Source organism: Molothrus aeneus, chromosome 1, assembly GCF_037042795.1.
Source record: "Molothrus aeneus isolate 106 chromosome 1, BPBGC_Maene_1.0, whole genome shotgun sequence".
NCBI lineage: Eukaryota > Metazoa > Chordata > Aves > Passeriformes > Icteridae > Molothrus > Molothrus aeneus.
This window is the reverse complement of record NC_089646.1, coordinates 115,366,491-115,387,504: the sequence shown is the minus strand read 5'-3', so window position 1 is coordinate 115,387,504 and position 21,014 is coordinate 115,366,491. Positions and strand designations below refer to the sequence as shown.

Sequence of the window (21,014 nt, the reverse complement as noted above, 5' to 3'; positions counted from 1 at the left end):
TGAGGGAAGCCTGTGTCGACCTTGTCCATAACTCCTCTTCTAGCCATGGGGTTTGGACTACCTACACTACCTGTGTCTTTCTGGGCAGCTGCAGGTGGAGAATCACTGCCAGTGAATCAGAGCCCAGGCTGGCCAGCAGCGAGCCCAGCCTGGTGCTCCATTCATGGTAAGTGGTAAAAATGAAGCACTTGCCTCGTGTCTCTGCATGGCCAGTGTCACAGAATTCAGCTTGTTTCACTGCACTCAGGGACTTCTGAAGTAAATCATGCTGCAAATGTTGAAGTGACAGAGTCTTGCTAATATTAATTTGACAAGATGATAATTGCCAATTTATTTTCTGCTCTTAAGAGGAATTTCTAAGGGTCTGAAATTATTTCTGCTTAAAGCTAGAAAGACTGATACCAGTAAATAATGTCTTGTGAGTGAGAACACTGCACTAGATATGAGAGAGATGAATTCAAGTCTTCATCAACATATTTTTAGGAAGTTGACAGCAACATAAGTGATATGGGAAGACCCAGCCTATGGCCTTGATGTGCAGGTGATGTGTGAAGGAGTGGCAGAGTAGGACTGAAACCAGGTTTCTTACAGTGCTACTGTGTGCTTGAACTGCCACATTCTTCTGGTGAAAGTGTCTTTTCATTTCTCGTGTAAATGTTTAAAAGTCATCTTCATCATAAGATTCACCTTGAAAATGCTTTATTTGAAAAATCCATAGAGCTCTGGCTTAGGCCAAAATCCATGGAGCTTAGGTGTTCACCATTTGTCATAGATGTTTTTGTCATTTGTCATAGATGCTATGTACCCTAATTATCTGGCAACTTTCCATACTACTGTATAAATCAGGATAAGCTTTCAAAGATTTCGTTTATTAAGGGCTGGCAAAAAGCAAAGCGTTTTCTAAATAATAATGTGTACAGGAAGAAAGAGGTTGATGAATACCCAGGGTCTGGATGAAGCCTGGGATAAAGAACCTGTTCAGGATTATCCATGTCTAACTGGAGCACTACATTCATTTTGGACAGCACATGAGATGGTGAAATGGACATCAGTAAAGGGAAGCACTTAAACGATCACAAATGCTTGGAAAAATAGCATGTTTCCAGAGAAGGTTAAAGGAATTTAAATTGGCTTTCTGGAGAGGAGGACAGAGTATCTGTCTTTGTGTTCACAAAGGTTAGTAAAAGGTAGAAGTCATTAGTCTCAGCAGACTGGAGGGATGGAAAAAGACCTTGAGATAAAACAGCAAAATGGCTGAAGAGTTTGAACCAAAAGAGGAAAATGTATGAAAGTGCCATTGCTGGAGTTGTAAGGCAGGAATCGACAATAAGTTTTTGTGGATGCTCTGTGAAACTTGTTCTGCTGTTATTCAGGGGATGGCTTTGCCTGCGCGAGGAGCTTCCTCCCAGCACTAATGTGACTGTCTCATGCTGACAGGCACAGCCTCTCAGAAAGCCAACAGCCATGGTGCTGGTAATGCCAGGTTTGAGTAACTTTCTGATTTGTTGTGAGGAGTGCTCAGCATTAATAGATTCATAGTATATTGATGGGAAAAGCAGCAGCCAGTGCTGAGCATGGCACCTGTTCTTCAAGCAGGAGGGAGGAGGAGGTGGGACAATTTTTGTCTTTAGAGGGTTTTGATAACAGAGTGGCAGGTACAACTGTAGCTTTATATTTTAGCTCTTTACCTTCAAAACTTAGAAAAAATTGAAATACATTTCCATGGACTTTTCTGTTAAAAAAACATATCAATTTTATAAAGGAAACACTGCTGGCAGACTCTTTAAAAATCTATTATGAGTGCAACTTGGTGGAATACAAAGAAAAGATGAAAACAGTCATGGAATAATTTAGTCATAAAGTGAACTTGAAGGTCAAGTTTTATCTTAAAAGGTGTAGAGAACACTTAGAATTTTTGAAAACAGATAAGTGATCTCACATCAAGGACATGTCTTCACTGAAGTTGGTAAGAAAAAAAAGTAAAACAACTTTTCCTCCTCTGCTTTTGAGTAATATTTTGAACATTTCTAACCCCATCTACTCCCAAATGACCTATTTTAGGATAGAATACTGCTAAGTTCTCTACATTGCTCTGCCAGAGTATCTCAGTTTGATCTGTAGACAATCTTAGCAAAGGAGTTAGCCAAGCTACAAGCCTTGTCAAGGTTCTGAATCTGTTGCAACTGTAAGTGTAAAAATCCATGTTGGTTCAGATTATTCTTATGAACATTCATGGGGCTCCCCCTTCTTATTTGATGCAGACAGAGAAATAAACGTGTGACATTCTTAATGAAAATAATCCTCTTGAAATTAAAGAAGTACCAGAGTAACTGTGGATGGAAGTAAGATTGTCCACATGGCTGCCACAGTAGCTGTTTTGGTAAACTATGATTGTATATCAGCCCTACAACACTCTTGTCATTTAACAGATGTCCATGTTTTCCTAAGTCCTTGCAATTAGTCATTTCTGTTAACACTCTCTCCAGGTCTGAATTAGTTCTATCTAATGAGATCCCATCAGACTGTGCTAAATAATTTGGTCTATCAGAAATTTAAGCTGATTTTTTCCATCTGAGTTTGGTACATTCCTAAATATTTTATTCCTGTTTCTGTAAATGTCTGAGCTCTTGGGTCCTATTTTATTGCATATTTGAATGGGTGCTTGATTTTAAGTATTTTTGCATTGTCATTCCTTTCAACAGGATAATTTTAATATATGTTGTACATGTGATCCAAATGACCTGCTGCATTAGTCTAGAGCACTTAAGTTTTTAGGTGATACTATTTAAAATTGGATTAAATATGGCATAGGTTAAAAAATTTCTACATATGCATGTGTTTTTTCCCACTTACTCTTTCAAACATGATTCATTCAGGCAAGGTTGTTTATTTATCTGGCAATTGTCACCTTTATTTGCTTCTCAAGATCCTCTTTCATAGGATTTTCAGAATAGCAGTGTGTTTTTTGGTTGATGTTGTTCTGTCCCTTTTTATTTCTAAGATTCTGCTGAGCAGAAGGAGATGTACTTACCCTTAGGAACTATATGTATCCCATTCACTATAAATAACACAGTAGATAGAGCTCTGTCCGTGGATCCCTACAATATTCCAACTGTACTCATGCAAGGCAGTGGTTCTGTCCTAGTTGTGCAAAACTTGTTGACTATGGTCCATGGAACCTCCCTTCTGCTATACTCCAGCACAGGAGTTCTCTATCTGGATATATAAAAACTGCTTTTTAGTAATCTCTTTGCCCTCTGTAGATCCTTTTTATTAAGATTTCCCATGTTTCATTACATAATCTACCACTTTACACAATGAGGCAGAGATGAACATTCACAAAAATTACTCTGAAACTCGAAGATCCATCCCTATTCCCTTACCAGTCTACTGCTTCCTGATCCAGTTCTTGCCCACCTGGCAATGGCACAATTCCCTACACCTTCTATGATGCAGGATCAGACCTTGTAGTGAAATTGATCAGGTTCGTTGGTATTGGAAAATGTTACCAGCCTACCAGGTTAAACAAATTTCCTCAGCTGCTGTAGGCAGAAAAAGAGGGTCTTATCTTAGTTGTTCAAACCTTTCCACCTTATCACCCAATTTTCCCAGTGGGTGTCTACATCTATAATTTAGTGTGAATTGAGTAAAATAATAACAAAAGCACTTGCTACTTTGATCTCAGTATGTTTATTTAATGAGTGTTCAATATGCAAAAAATAGCTGAGCATAAGAGTCCAGGCCACAGTGTGCTGGGTTTATTTTATTTTACCTTCTTTCTTTATAGTTTTTTTATTATTATTTTATAATATTTTATTTTATTTACAGAGCCAAGGTTAAAAGGAGCAGGAGCCCGGCTGAGAGAGTTCAGAGTTCATCTCTGCATGTTCACTGCCTTCCATTTAAATGTACACAAAGGACTAATACAGTACCCGCTCTCCCCTGGGCTGTCTTTGATACACTCTGCTGTGCCTGGACTCTGCCACTCCTCCTATCAGTCTGATCCTACTTCTTTTAGCCTGCTGTGCTCAGCACTGTAACCTCATTCAGCTAGTGCTCTGCATGCAGGCTAACAACTTCAAGGCTCTGTCAGGCATTGACACATGCAGGCTCCAAGCGGGAAGCTAAACACTCCCCTTCACCTTTCCTGCAGTTTCACATTAACCTCTATTAAGTGCAGGGAAAACACAAATGCTGTAGTGTCATTATTCAGGTTTTAACTACTAGTGTGTATTTAGATATTCAGCCAGCTCTCCACCTATGAGGACATACTCAGCAAACATTCTGTCTCCTCCTGTTCTCCCAATGAGAGAGGTGAATAGTGAGTAAGCTTGAGGAATGCAATGGTGGATTGGGCATTTATGACACAGGCATGAAAATCTGAGAGAAAACTTTGGCAGCATTGTCTGTACTTTTATGAGGCAATAGCAGGTGTTATAAATGAAAAATGAGAAAAAATTGGTCTCATTTGAGGAGAATCAAGCAGTGTATTTACAAAACATTTTGTCTTTGAAAGCCAGGTAGTAGAAAAGGCGGTGCTACTCTGCAAGCCATATCACACTTGGATCCAAACACCAGATGGGTCCAAGTCTGGGGTGCTGTGGGCAAAGAGAGTTTCATTGCTGTCTGTGGCTTTTTCTAAGATAGGAAATGTCTGACAGTGTTTCCTTGTGAAGCAGCACCCTTGCTTCCTGCTCTGAGGCTGCTCCCAGTGCTCTCACACACCTTGTGGCTGCAGATTCTGGGGCAGATTCCTTCCCAACTCTAATCTACCCAGTCCACACATCACTGTACTCAGACCACATAAAGATAACATAACCTATACTCCTGGTTCAGAATCTTCAGCAACCTGGAAGAAGATGAAAGGACTGGAGACATAAAGGATTTTCCTGATACTTTTTTCCTGAAAACTAGTAGCAGAATTATTATTATTATTATTATTATTATTATTATTATTATTATTATTATTATTATTATTATTAATAATAATATTAATAATAGTCTTGAGACATGCAATCTCTACTCTATGGCTTGACTCATCAAACTTTCTGTATCCTGGAGGGCTCCTAGTGTTCCAGATGGGACAGGACTCCTCCAGGTCCTGCCAGTCTGCACTAATCACCTCGCTTTGGCCACAGAGGGACATCCAGTTTGCAAAGAACTTGACTTCTTTTTGCCATTCAGTCATTTTCACCCAATCTCATGGTTTTTCAGTACACTCCTCTGCTGATAAACAAGGTTTATGGGAGGAGGGAGGGAAGACGGCAGAACAATCAAAGTTGATAGTACTAGATTGTTTTTTGACAATTTTCCTGTGATAGTCCTTCAGTGAAGTGTCAAGCCTCTTTCCTGGGAAGGGTGCCTGTCTGGAATGCATTACTGTAACCTGTCTTGGGCAAATTTAAACGTGTTCAAGTACAGCATACAAAATGGAGTTTAGGAGACAAAATGGAGTTTCAATTTAATACAAATATACCGCTTTGCCAAACTGTGTCAAGAAAGGGATTTTCCACTGTGTGTAATGTTTACAGAGCATCTCTGGTTTTATCTTTAATGGTTGCCATAACAAGATCAACTGTTTCTTTAGCATAGCAATTTGATGATTTATGTTGTATCCCATTATTATTTTAGTGTCTTTTCAGCAGCTCTGAGTAAAACAAAATATCACTCTTTGTCATCAAGCAACATGAAACAATATCCACTCTTGACATTTGGTTTAAAATAAACAAAATTACCTAGCTTTAAAGATTTTTCAGGATTAGTGGCTTTTAGGTAATGTAAGTTACAAATGATATATATAACCTGTAAGCAGTAAAATCACAAAATCACTCGAAATAAATAATCGTTTTACACAATGCTATTGCAACTCCTTAAAATAAAGTATAATAAATTGTGCTGGGGCACCATCAGAGTAAGGTAAACTATGGTTTAATGATATAACTAAAGTTTATATTTAAACCTAAATCTATCTTCCAGTTCAAATCTAGGATGGGAGAAATTTGTATTTAGATTATGTGATTAATAACACATGCTTTGAAGGTCTGTAAGATCCTTTGAAGAAATTGGAATGTCAAGTCCAAGTGGCTTTATCCAGAAGATGAACTTATTAAACATAGCACCTTTCACCAATATAATCATCTCTCCCCTTGCTTCTCTTCCTTTAATCTTTGCATTTTAGGATATCACTTTTGGGATTTATTTGTGCCCAGAGCATTGTCCAAAGCTGTTCCCCCTCCACACCCCTGTCCCAAGCATGTTTGGGCATCAAAAGCAATTTGGGCTCATGTTCCTTGTGCTTCCCTGCCCACACTGTGGCTGGATGAGATGCAGTACTGGCACATTGTGCTCCTCTTCAGTATGAATGAGAAAAAGCTGAAACATTCATGTGCTTGATTTTTTTCTTTCCCATAGCTCATATAACTGTGCTTGAAGAACTTAGGGCACACATTATATATATGCATAGAAAGAGAGAGCAATTATGCAATACCCCAGAAGTCAAAAACTGGATAATAAAGGAGCAAAATAAGCCCATCATTTCACAACAAGAGCAATGAAGTGTCACAAAGCAAGAAGAGAGATGTAGAGGGGAGAAATGTCATTCTCCCTGTAATCCAGACAGCCAGGTGATCCTGGCAATGAAAACAGAGTGACTTGGTACAGGGGAAGGTTGTTTAAGTTGAGGGGAGAACTCGAAGCTAGGCTGAAGGCTTGTTTAACATATATGTCTATGTGGTAGCTGTCATCTGAACAAGCTACCTGAAGCTAATGCAGATATTAATCTGCATTTACAATCACTGTATGTGCACACCACTATATAAATATATTTTATTTCCAGTTATCCTCTTTGGTTCTCAAGCCCTTCTAGCTTTTTCTGCCATCTTGCACCTTCCTTTTTGTATTTCAATGCTTTCTGTCTAGTTAGGTGATCAAATAAACATTCTCTACATTGGTGTCACCATGAGAATTTTTTTTGTCTGTTCAACCTCTTTATAGTATCTTTGTGACATAGTCCATGCAGGGTGTTTTTAATTTAAAGCACATTAAGAATGAATAAAAAAATACTACTCTTGCAAGCTTTGCTACTTCATAATCACTGTTATAAATGCTGATAAAGTTTGCTGCAATTTAAATGGGAAGATGAAAACAGGTTCCTGGCCATACATTGTGTCACTCTGGTATGATGCCACATTAATGGAAGGCAGAAGCCAGCCTTGGATCCTTTAAAACACCTTTACCACTCTGGGCATTTGCTAAACTCTGTCATACCTCTTGCATCAGTTACAGTCAGCCAGTGCTTATGTAATTACATCCCTAACTTCTATGAGTAAATTGTATTTAATAACAGCAGTTGGGTATTTTGTGCATATTGGTTACTGAACATTACAACTTGTCTTACAAAGGGTCATTCTAAAGGGGGCTTCTATCTGACCATGTCATAGTGTTGTCTGTATGTTTTATTTATAATATTAATTTAAGTAAATAATATTATCCAATCCTGAATTTATATTAGAACTAGTTCCCAGTTATATTTCTTTTCATATTACAATGCAGTCAATACTCTTCGTTTGCTCTCACCCAAACTTCTCGTGCAGTTACACTTTAATGTGAAAAGAAATGTTGTCAAGAGTAGTTATTATCACACACCAGAATATTGTATTAGCATTCACATTTAATAGATTAAAATGAAAGATTTTGAAATCTGGTCTTAATGATACTGAGGGATCTTGGAGACACATTGGGAAAGCTTTATATGAAATGTCATATGATATATATACATCATTCATAGGTTCATAAAAGACAGTTCATTTAACTGCCTGCCTTTGTGTTTCTTCTGTTCTGTTGGGATGAATCATCCATGGGTTAAGTGATGCTTGTGCAGTTTCTTTGCTTGAAATCAAGCACAGTGAGTGGCAGGAAAGCTTAGGGAATACAAGCTGAAATTGCCAACCTGAGAATGATGAGTACATTAAGACAATTTTGGAGGCAAAGAGTATAACCTGGAAGGACACTCTGGTAGTTGAAGACATCTTTGAGCCGAATCTGCTCATCTTTAGGCTCACTCTGATCCAGATAGGTTGCTTGAACTGTTGTTGCATACATCACCTTGCTTGTAAAGCTGAATTCCAGGTAGACATAGCATGAATTAAAGGGTCCAGGTGGAGACTTGTTGAAAGGTGCCATGCTGTGAAGCCTGCATGGTACAAAGCAGTCTATCAAAGGTGAAATGATTCAATATTTCTGGGGTTTAGGGGCATATTTTGGAAGCTTCTAAGCAGATGGGGAAAAATATGAATAGAACTTTCCAGTTGATCCAATTGTTGGCATTTTTTTCTCAGTTTATCGTTTTGATGTGGGATCATCACATTTGGGCAAAGTGAGCGTTGTATGTGTGCTGCATCAATTTTTCTGAATTTTTTGTTATTGAAGGCTTGTGAACCTTTTTTTGGCTGGGATGGGATATACAGGTCATCTCTATTTTGCACTGCTTTGGTAGTTGGGAAAGGGGATGATGAATAAACAAATCAGCATTGCAGTAAATATTTTGTTTTATTCTGATATACAAAGATCATATTTTCACTCTTTTATAAACATTTTAGTAAACATTGAGAACGTGAAGGAGGTATCTCCTGGCAATACCTGCTGGACAAAATGCATGTTTATATGCCTCATCCATTGAGTTTATGGGTGTTTTTCAGGCTCATATCCAAAGTCTTGGGAACTGCCAAGTAGCCATGCACCACACTGCACTGGACTGAGGGCAGATAATAATTTAAACAGTAGTAAATGTAGTACAAACACCAACATGGCAAGAGTGTTATTGTCAGCTGATGCATTACAGTCCACAATCTGCATATATAAACACTACAAAAAATACTCATCCCATCAAATCTTGCTGACCTGTATAACCTATTACACAACATCTTGCACATACTTCTGACAAGCAGATGCTAAATATTGCAGTGACTAAATTCCATGCTTGAATATTGAAGAAATTAAGTAACAAATCAGACAGCTGCTCAGTATTTTTAGATGTTAACAGGTCACTCAGATTTTACAAACATTATGCATCGATTTATTTTTCTGAAAACTTACCCTAACAAATTAATCCAAAATGTTGGTCATTTCTCATGTAAGCATCAATCCCTGTACATTTGTAATGTAAGGGACAAAGGGACATTACATTTGTAATGTAATGTCAAAAGGCCACAAAGTTTAAATTTACACATATTTTTTCTGTTTTGATTTCTCTGAAACATGTTCATATAAAGCCCACAGACCATGGCAGAAATAAAAAAATATTTCAGAGCGAAATAGAGGGCCACAAACAACAAACAGGAGATGCTGAGATCCAAGATCCTGTCATGCCAGGGGGACCACTAATAGCAAGGCACTGATTAGGTAGGCAGATAATCCAAGAACAACACACATAATTATAAAAATTTCAGTATTCATGGAAAAATAACTTAGGGAAATTATTCAAAGAATGCAGATTTGGTGATTGTAAGCTTGGGAGCAAGGACAGATGACCAAACATTCAAAAGAGGGAATTATATTAAAGAGAATTATATTAAAGTTTACTTCATAAAGATTCTTAAATCATAGTCTCATGCATTATGGAAGGCAAAAGAAAAGAAATTTCTCCATATTCACTGCAACTAAACACCTGCAACACAGTATTTGAATTATAGCAAAGCTTGCAATGTATCACAACAAATATATGAAGATAACAAGGGAAATTCAAAAGAGGAGACTCAAGGAATGATGGTTTCCAGGGCAGATAGGACTCCCATAACCAGCAAGTGTAGCTATTCTGTCTGTGGTATTTCTTATAAATATGATATGGATTACGTCTGTTCCAAAGAAGATATCAAACCTCATTCTAAAATGTCTGAGAAATTATGAGTTTGCTGTTGACATAATGCTTAATTACCTCCTAAAGTAGGAACTTGTATCTTATTTCAGGGCTGAATTTCTGTAACTTCCATTTCTCAACACTAGATCTCATTATACCACTGTCAGGAAGGCTGACACCTTGCTATCAGACATCTTTCCAGGGTGTAAGTACCAATCACAGTGATCAAGGCACCTTTCAGCCTTTCGTCTGACAAGCTGAATAAGTTGAGCTCCTGTAGGCCTAGCACTGGAGTGCTTGCTTTCCAACTACTGGCTGTGAAATCTCTCTTCAGAATTTCACCTGTTCATCTGAGTAGAAGAAATAATGCATTTTTTTCCAAACCAGATACTAAATGTTTTTTTTCTCCAGAACTCTACTTTGAATACTTGAGAAAGCTAAAAGACATGGTGCATGCCAACAAGAAACAAAAAAGGAACAAACATCAATCTCTATATTATGATCTAATCTAACTATCTCTATTCTGTCAAAATTGGGAAATACTCTATTCCCTATGGCAGATCTGTGTCTGTGGCATAATCCTTTCCCTCCCATGAAACTAGGACTTCTGACAGATAGTCTGTGACTATTAAATATCTCTGGCCAGGAAGGGCAGACCATCAGCTGCTGTGCCAGGAGCTGGCACTTGTTCATGTTACTGCTGCTGTTAGAAGCCTTGTAGCCTCTGGCAGAGAAAGAGGATGAACAGCTGGAAGCAGAAACCTTTTCAGCCATCTCAGCAAAAATTGGGAGTGCTATCTGCCAAAGACACAGTTTAACTTTGCCACCTTGGGCTAGTTGATTTTACTGCACCTTGCAGGTAGAATATCCCCAGAAGCCCAACACTGATCAGGAAATGTCCATGGGATATTTCACTGGCAGCTTCTGTGGGAGCAGAGCAATCTCAGTAGTAGGGACTTCTTAAAAAAAGCTGCTGTGTCATGCAAAACAATGGCTGATGTCCAAAATATGTCACTCTAAGCATTCACACAAGGGGTCAGGTGCAAGTTATTTCAAACAGACCTCGTAACAGCTGGAAATTTGCGGTTCATGACTGGAGATAGGAATTCCTGCTGTTGTTCATTTCTGCTTAAAAGGTTTGAAAAGATTTTCCCTAGCTCCTGAGCAGACACTGGGACTGTCATTGCCCTGTTGGTACTGCCACTTGAGTGGGTGTGATGAGAGTTCTGTGGGGACATTTTCCAGACTATGTAAAAAATCAGTAGTTTTACACTTCTTTGTGCTGGTACAGGATGAGGCTTCAGATCTGACAGTTTTTCTCCATCTAGACCTTCAGATTTTAATCAGCTCCTTTCTATGACATTTCCGTTACTTCTTAACTGCAGTTGAGAAGAGAACAAAAAAAAAGAAATAAAAAGGAAAGGAGAAAAGGAAATAAGCTTTTTATATGTTTTATATATTTCCAGGAATGGTATTTATCATTTACAGATGGTTATTTTTGCAGTTCTGATTATGAATGTTTACTTTATTCACACATCAAGCAAACTATCCTCTTACACCATACGGACAGGAGATATACTCTTTCATACATTCGGATGTCTGAAAGCTGTCTGGAAATGTATTTCTTACTTTCTGACATGGGAACATTTCAGTTGGAGGGGGTTTAATTTGTTTTGAAATCTCAACTCTTGTTCTGCTCAGAAGCTGAAGTTGGAATCCATTAAGATGCATTTTAGTGCAGATTCTATTCTCATCTTTCTTTTCTCAGTAAGTGTGCAATTCACTTAGTACTTCATTGCAACCAACAGCAATATGTATACATGGTGCACAAAATGAGGCATTTTGTTTTAAAACAGATTGCAGATGAAAGGAAACCATTCATTTCTTCCTTGCTAGCTGTAATTACTAGAGCGCTAATTACTCCAAATCACTGACATCCAGGGTCAATAAGGATGACAACAGGAACATCAAAGACAAGATGCACACATGCAATTACAAGTCTCTAAAACCAGGCTGTAATATTATTTTATAGCAACTGTTTTTTTCAGTCAATGCTAAAAAATCGAGTTTGCTGAATGTTTACTATTATTTCCTTTGCAGTTTGACGGTGAGAACATGTATATGAGTATGACAGAACCAAGCCAGGACTACGTGCCAGCCAGCCAGGTGGGTTAATTAATCTTCTCTGCCTTGTTTCAAATTGTAATTAAAAAAATTCAAAGAGTTGCATTGCAAATGAGTGGCACTATCAGTAACTGCTGCAATCAGGAATAATCATAATTTATAAACAAAGCATTTAAGCCTTGTTTCCAGTTAATGAGATAGAGCTGATAAAACACCAGAGTTGACGTTTGTTGAAAGATACTACCTTGTTTCCTCTCCAGAATGCAAGCAGCTGTTTTGCCAGCATGAGCTTTCCTAAACAGTTGTTTTACCTTCAGGAAATAAAGTCTTTACAGGTGCAGGTTATTTGTTTATTTGACTGCAGACAAGTTAATCATTATAAGCTATACATGTCACAAATATCTTTAATTATCACTCATAGAACAGTTGAAGAATTGCATTTTTAGCACTAATCCTGTATCTGAGGAATGTTGTTATTATTACACAATTAACTGTGGGGTTAAGGCAATGACTTAACCTTCTGTAGCCTACAGGCCAAAAGGCTTAACGTTATGTTCATTCTTTAAAGGTATTTTTGAGCACTTTTCCTTTTGGGGGACCATACACACTAAATTTTGATACTGGATGTATATTAAAATATCTTCCACCTTTCCACTTGACCTCAAAGATCCAATGGATTTTTAAGAATTACAATTGTAATTACTCCTTAAAAAGCAAAGATAGTTTTGAAAGTTTTGGGTTGTCTACCTGTTGCTACATCTATATGCAGGGGGGAATTTTTCACTTACTTCATGTGTTTCAGTTTAACTTTGCACCAGTAAGTGGTGGGAATAGTTCTGCAGATCAGTTAGATTGTGTCAGAAATTGTCCTGAATAACCAGACTTGTGGTCTATGTCGTGCAATATTTCAGGCCAGTGGTGTCTGGTCTGACAAAACCAGGAGGCTTATGTGCAAAACTCTCACTAGGTGGGAAGTAAGTTTGAATGAATAGTAATTATGTTCAGATAATCTGGATGTAATTTAGGAATCAACAGCTTTGGAAAGTGTGCATTCAAAACTAAATGTCTTCATGAAGTGATGCTCTTCAGGTACACCGGTTCCTTGGGGGCTGAGAAGCAGGAGGTTGTGTGAGATGAGTACATGGTTCAATCAAAAAGACCATCTTTAAAGTGTTCCACCATGTTGCTTCTCAGCTTTCTGTTGAAGTCATTCTGAAATACCTTTAGAGACCAATAGTACTTTGCATTTAGGAGTTGTGCATGATTGAACTTATTCAGCTAAGAACCCTCCAAGATCCAGAGGTAGTTTAGAATAGAACTGTTTGATTAAAAAATGAAAAATTATATTATTAATTTTTCTCTAACCATTAATCCAAAAACTGTACTGACAAGTTTTAGTATTACTATTAGATTAAAGCAGCCTAGTATCATCTCATTCTTGCCTTAAGGGTTTTGAAGTGCAAGGGCTAATTGAATTTGTTTGAAACAGTAGAAATACAAACTCTATGAATGATTGCTGTTATCTGGCAGCTGCTACCTTTCAGAGAATCATTATGTCTGTCTTAAATAGTTTTGAATAAAGAATTGCAAGTCCACATTATGCATCAGAATTATTTTTCTTCTGTTGATATTTTTGTACTGTGTATGCATGTAGTTTAAATAATTTAAATGGCATATTGAAAAATTAAGAGCATAAGTTTTAATCTTTTATGTGGTTTCTACATGTGCTAACAAGGCCCAGATTCTCAGAGATATTTAGGCATCTAACACTCACTGGTTGAAGTGAAAGTAAGGTTCTTAAAGTACCTTTTAAGAGCCAGGCCTAGGTATTTTAAATGCAAATTACTTTGTCTTCAAGGAAAAAAAATCCTATCAAATGTGACATTTCCAAATTCAAAGATGTCAGAAAACCCTGAATTCTTACTGAGGGCTGGAATCAAGAAAAGGCTTATAGACTTAAAATCTGACCATGGCAAAACTGAACTCTGGGATGTCTGGCTCCCAGGTGGAGTTCAAAACCCAAAGGCAACCTCTGTCTTTTGCTGGGGGACCCATGTGGCAAGAAGCAGTTCAATTGCCAGGCAGAGTGTTTTAAGTTGTTACCAAGTGTGCACCAGTCAAACAGCCTTCTGTGCCTGGTTGAGAGTAGCTGTCAGCCTTGGGCTGTCACAACCTCCTTTCCCTTTCTGGGATTTTCTCCTGGTGCTTACACTGTTGCAGTGGTTTTAAGTGAATATACAGAATCATAGAATGGACTGGGTTGGAATGGACCTTAAAGATCATCCAGTTCCTTCCACCAGGTCATGGGCAGGGAACCTTCCGCTAGTCCTGGTTGCTCAGAGCCCCACTCAGCCTGGCCTTGAAAACTTCCAAATATAGGAAGTCCACAACCTCTCTGGGCAACCTGTGCCAGTGCCTCACCACTCTTGTAGCGAAGAGCTTCTTTCTAGTGTCTAATCTAAACCTATCCTCCTGCAGCTTAAGGCCATTCCTCCCTGACCTATCACTGCAGGCCGTGGTGAAAAGTTCCTCTCCAGCTTTCTTGTTGGCTCCCTTTAGGTACGGAAAAGCTCTCTAAGATCTCTCTGGAGCCTTCTCTTTTCCAAGCTGAACAACCCCAGCATTTTTAGCCTGCCTTCTTGCCTTCACAGAAGAGGTGTTCCAGCTCTGTGTGGGCTGGAGCATATGTGAAAGCCTGTAATAATAACAGTATTTGAAAAAAAGAAGAGAAAAGAAAGAGACAAAACTTCTCTGAGAACAGGAATATGGGGTGTGATGGAAACCTGTCTCTCATGTTTCATCAAGAACCTACGACTGTGAGAGGAGCCTTCCCAAACCTGTTCCTGACATAGACAGCTGCTAGTTGTTCCTCAAAGGAGCAAAACAAACAACTCTTCATTGGCAATGTCTGTGAGGTCTTCACTGACCGTAATGGGGTGTGTTTCTTTCTTGGGCATAAGCATCTGGTGGTCAGCCAAAACTAGTGAACTGACTACCATTTCAAAATCCAGTCTGGTGGTTAAAACTGGAAAAATACAGTATTTCCTGCTCTGAAAACAAAGCACAAAAGACTGTGTAACTTACAGGGCTAGGGAGAGGAACAGTAAAGGATGCAATTATATTTTCTGACCATAGTTTTAGGACTGTTTGTTCATTTTCCTGTCACTGTTACTGGATGTAAAAAGAGAGGAGGAAATGTGAGGAAATGTTTCTCTCAGATGACAGCATAGTTACTCTAATCATAATTTTGTCCTATGTCTATTTTGCACCTGTGCTCATGAGTCTTGCCATTGCATGACCTCAGTGTGAGGAATGCAGGCTCCTTCCCACCCTTAATAACTTGGCTGTTCCCTCACAAGATCAGAGATAGGGGTTGAATCCTGTCAAAATGAGAAGTGAGTAAATTACTCTGCTTTTCTTGATGCATTCACATCTGCTAACTAAAATATGAATCCCACATGTAAGGACATACATAGTTCTGTCAGAAACTTTTATTGAAGCTCTGGTCATGCTGAGTCAGACATGAGCATCATTTTTTAATTTCAGAGTCTGACATAACTTATTTGGGAAGTGGGCTGGCAGACTGAGTCATGGTATGTAACACCAAGGACCAAGGGGTTTCCACTTGGCTGTCTTCAGGACTAGGTGACCATAGAGGCAGGATTGCTGGGGTCCAGATACCTGCTGACAAGCACCTTGGTTCTTCTGTTTGCTCCAAAGTGCTCCTATCCAGAAAAACATCACCTTATATTATTTTACAGGTTTTAATCAATTTATCCCCCTTAGGCTAACATAAATAAAAGCTCAGGCATTAGACAGGAAAAAATATAATTTTGTTCCTTTTGCTGTATAACATCAAACATCTGCATAGTTTGGTAATCCAAGACAAGTTGCCTCACAGCATCCCTCAACAATAATTATAATTTCTGTTCAATTTTCAAATCAGTACATGCTTTGGGACTTACAGACCAAGTTGCTAAGTAGCAACATATGGCTCACTACTGTTCCTGTGATGTTGCTGCAAGCAAATAGCATAATTCTATACTTGAAATTATTTTAACAGAAAGCCAGTGCTGGAACTGAGCCAGAAGAGTAAGTATACAGTAAAAATTAATGATATTCTTTTAAAGCGTCCCAAAAGGCTGTTTGGCAATGTTGTCTCTGTGTACATTTTATATATATGGCTAAGTACTGCATTTTTGGTTACAATATATGTGATACAGGACTCTACACTGAAGGCATCTCCTAAATTAGTTATGCCAGCCATATTAACAAACATACACAGTAAAACTGTGACATTTTCAGTACTAATTGCACTTGGATCTGAAAGTATTTATCATTTTGAAATAAAACTATGCCAACTGATCTGCATTTGAGATTCCCACCAATTATTGTTTTCTCCCATACCTATAATTGAAAGCTTGGACATGAATTACTCTTTATGTTATTCCTCCTCCTGTAATTTGTGGGCCCCACAGAGCACAGTATAAAATTATATTGTTTATTTTACATTTCTTCCTAGTCACAATATAGAATGTAATTCAGGACTCTGTTGCACAAAGCTTTAACACATTTGTGGCCTTCCTGAGGCCTGATAAATGTTAGGGTTAATGAGTGCAGCTGCCAAATTCCCTGCAAGGTCCAAAGGGAAGGGATGAGAACAGGCCTGGAGCTGATGATTTGGGGCAGTACCCCTATTGTCCTACTGGGAACAAAAGATCTGAGGCAGAGGAAGGAATACTGATTGCTCAGAAGTGGTATTTTCCTGCTTCCCAGAGCTATGCCAGGGAGATCTATCTAAAATATATCTGCATGCTCTTTGATAGAGGGGGCATCATGGGTATCAAAACTGTTTTGTCCTATACATCTACAGGGTGAAATAGGATGGATTGACATCCACAAGAGAGATTTTTCATATTAATGTTGCCTTATGCACATGGTTCTTCACATAGCCCTCATGTACTTTTTACATTTTTATACCATAATTTCTTAGATTATTTATGACATAACTATGGCTCATGTGAAGTAGGTATGGACAAATGCTACCTAATAGCTTCTTCCCTCTCTTGCTCTGTGTTGGTCCTTCCCTGTAGGTAGGCTAGAATTCCAGGGTACTGCCAGAAGACACAGCTCTTCGCTCTTGTTGCCTGCAACAGTCTCCATCAGCAGAGCAGGGCAGGAGTTGTCTGCCTTGAAAAGGATTCAGAAAAAACAGCATTCTCACATGGAGAATCATTTCATGGTCCAACGTAGTCCCATGGGTACACACTACCCTGACCTGAAGTCTAGTACAATCCTGCCCAAAAGTTGGAAAGCTTTTGCTTTGGAAAAGCTCATTATTTGAGAGGCTGCTTCACAGTGAAAAAGCAATGCTACCTGGTCAGTCTTGGCTGGCTGCAGTCCAGGGCTGTTTTGGATCATATTCCACCTCCCTCTTCCTGATCTACTATCTTTTCATTTAGAAAATAGGTTATCAACAGAAGGGAGTCTACTTATTGGTCCTCCATTTCTCTGAAGTGATCTCTAAATGTCACAAAAAAAAAAAAGGACATAGGTTAAAATGGCCTCAGGGAAAGAAAAATACCAGGCAGGCCTTTCAGATCCTGAATGAACAGCTACAGGTAGATATAATTTTACCCTGCCTTTCACTTTTGAGTCAAACATAGTCTTTTAGTATTATCTTAACATCAGGCAGAGTCCAGAAAGAACAGAGTTCCTGATAAAAATACACCAACAGTTGTATTAGCAAGGCTATGTATTTATAGACATACATATTTAGAATCATAGAATGGTTTGAATTGGAAGGCATCTTGAAGATCATCTAGTCCAGTTCCCTGACATGAGCAGTTGCATCTTTCACTAAATCAGATTGCTCCAAGTCTCATCCAACATGACCTTGAAAACTTGCAGTGATGGGGCACACACAAATTCTCTACACAATCTCTTACAGTGTCTCATCACCCTCACAGTAAAGAATTTTTTCCTGTGTCCAGTCTAAATCTGTCCTCTCTGTTTAAAACTGTTGCTGCTTGTCCTGACACCACAGAAAAGACCCACTAGAGGGTTTTTCTCCATCTTTCTTATAGCCCCATTATGTACTTAAAGGTGTTATCAGGTCTCCTTAGAATGTCCTACAGGCTGAACAGCCCCAACTCAGCCTTTCATCATAGGAGAGGTGCTTCAACCTTTGGACCTCTGTGGTCTTCTCCAGACCCAAACTGACAAGTACACATTTTCCTGTGCTGCAGACCCCAAAGCTGGATGCAGAACTCCAGATGGGGTCTCCCAAAAGCAGAGTGGACAGGCAGAATCCCCTCCCTCATCCTGCTGGCCATGCTGCTTTTGATGCAACCCAGAACAAGGTTGGCTTTCTGAGCTTCAAGCACATTGCCAGCTTATGTCCAGCTTGTTGTCCATCAGTGTCCCCAAGCCCTTCTCCACAGGGACATAATATATTATGTATGAATGTCTTTAGCTTTAATGCAAAGTGTATGAACATGTACTGTGTATATATTCAAGGATTATTTTTTTGTAATTAAATGCCTCAACTTTTATAAAAATATAAGTCAGAATTAGGTCCTGTTGGCTGGAATTTAAGAACTTTCACAAATTTCACTTTAAAGATGTGACTCAGGTGAAATATCTTTACCCTTTTTTACTCAAATTCATTTTAGTCAGTTATGTTCAGTAGGTGTGGAACTTGTACTCTGACCAGAAGAAGAAATGTATACGATCTACTTATTCCTGAAAAATGAGTTACTTAAACATGCCTTAACTTAATGCATCTTTCATTTAATGCCTATTCTATAGCACATGCTATAAAAACACTAAAGAGGGCAAAATGTAGTCCCTAAGGATCCTAAGCAAACATCCCCATAATTACAGTTGTATAAACAAAAGTGTCCCTCTCCAGCCTTCAAAAATCATTAGCGTGGATCTATAAAATTGAGATCATATCAGAAACCTCAGCAAGTATAACAAATTTTTCAGCATTCTATTTGTCTTCTGGCTGTAAAACCTTGCACTTATATTTTCTTTGCAGCCATGTGGGCAGAAAACTTTTTAATGAAACAGGTTTGGAGGGTAATTGCATAGACACAGAATTTTGGAATTTAGAAGTAAATGTCAGATACTTCTAGAGTAATGCTAAAATTGTGAACTTGGCTCTGTTGAATACACAGTGATTCCATGCATCAATTAAAAATATTCTTCCTAAGAGTTACACATGAGAGGGAATTAAAGTAAACATTGCATCTTGTCTTTGCTGTGGCATCAGGATGACAGCAACTTCAGTGATAGGCCCACAATAAATCAATAAAGTAAAAACAACAAAAGCTATTATTTTACCATGAAAAAGGTAAACAGAAAATCAATCATCAAATGATGAATTCTCTGTCCAAAAGCCAGAGGTATTTTTTCACATATCACAAGAGAAAAAGCACTGCCTTTTGCTGTTCATGTCATGAGACAACTTTCTGTTTAATGAGCAGCCAGTATAAAATATTCTTCAAAATGTTTCCCTCTGCTCCTTCATGTACAACTTTTTTAGCATGTGAAAACAGATTACAGACATCATATATTTTAGTTATGTAGTTTCCTTTCCAGGAAACGCTACAGGTCAGCAGCGTGGATGAATTATGGGATGTAACCATGGGAAATGTTAAAGGCAGTATTTTTCATCTGAGCTTCACATAAAATGAACCTTTTTCGGTCCATAAAATGTCTGGAAGAATTACGTGAATTTGAACTACAAATTAGACCAATTACTATTATACTGTCCCTTTTGGCAAAGGCTGCCACAGTGGAGTCAGTTTGACCTGCTGACCCCTGACCGAATAAACTGATAAGATGCCAGTCTTTGATTAATCTAGTTAGTTTTACAAAATCTGGCATCTCAACAAGCCCAAACTAGTTACTCAAACCAGTCTTCAATGTAACATTCAAATGATCACTCCGTGGAGTCCCAGAGGTATTCATTACAGACAAAATTGCTCTTGTTGCTTCGCATACAAGCTGAGTTTTCAATGGGAAATGAAAGGCTGCCTGGAAAAATAGGCCACCTAATTAAGTTAAACTACTCTAGCATTTGGCTTGACATCTTCATTACTCAAAATTAAAAAGATGCTTCACTTGAGCACGCAAGTTACTATTGTTTATGTTGTTTTCCTCTTAAATTGGCTTCTTACATAGAAGTCTGGTTTTCAGAATTATATCTTGTAATAGCTTGCATATTTCTTGCAGTTTATAAAAATGTCTTAATAGGTACTATGCTGCTGATAGTTTGTATGCCATCAGTAGGATTGAACTTATTACTGGGGTCCCAGCAGTCCCAAGCTTACATGACACTTTATTAAGAGAGGGCCAGATCCTGCCACTTTTACTTGCTTAAATAATCTGTACTCGTTCATATACTGAGCACTTCCTTGGCCTTTTTACTGTAAAGTGCTGGGTCCGAAATCTAAGTGTGAAAGCCAGGGGGACCACTGGTAGGAATTGGGAGCTTTGATCTGCCTCAGCTTTCAGCTTTTCCTGTGATTGGCATGGGACTAAACAAAAGTTACATCATAATTGCAAAGAATAGCCATGCCTCTGTTTTGATCCTCTTTTTCTCAAGTGGTGACATTTTACATTAAGTCAGATTTTTTTCTGGCTATTTCATCAGTCATTCAGGAGTAGTGTAGCACAGGTAGGACCCACTCTCCTTTTGAATAGTGAGAAGCAATCCATTGTTTCTGAGCTTTTCTAAGGAAAGAAAAGAGAAAGAAGGAGAAAAAAATCACGAACAAAAAATAAAAGGATCCTTTTTGTCCTTCATCATTGTGTGCCCTGAGTACAATATTATCTTTTGGTGTCTTTCTCAGAAGGGAAATGGAAATTTAGACAGAATTTTTGCCCTCTAAACAGATATACTTAAATGTAAATCTATACTACTGCTATTTTAAGAGCATTTAAAAATGTAAACATGTGAAGAGCACACTGTCTTGATTGCTGGTTTAGAGTCTATGCTATGATGCTAATGAGGCTTCTGACAGGTTAA

The 21,014-nt window shown here is 38.3% G+C and overlaps 1 protein-coding gene across 2 annotated transcripts in view; it reads left to right on the top strand.

Moving 5' to 3' along the window:
* Positions 1-21,014, top strand: part of TOX (thymocyte selection associated high mobility group box) — a 218,777-nt gene that overhangs the window by 102,403 nt on the left and 95,360 nt on the right. For both annotated transcript variants that reach the window (XM_066563405.1, XM_066563397.1), the window contains exon 2: positions 11,954-12,019. In XM_066563405.1, coding sequence (XP_066419502.1) covers positions 11,954-12,019 — 66 coding nt within the window. The remainder of the gene's footprint in view (positions 1-11,953; positions 12,020-21,014) is intronic.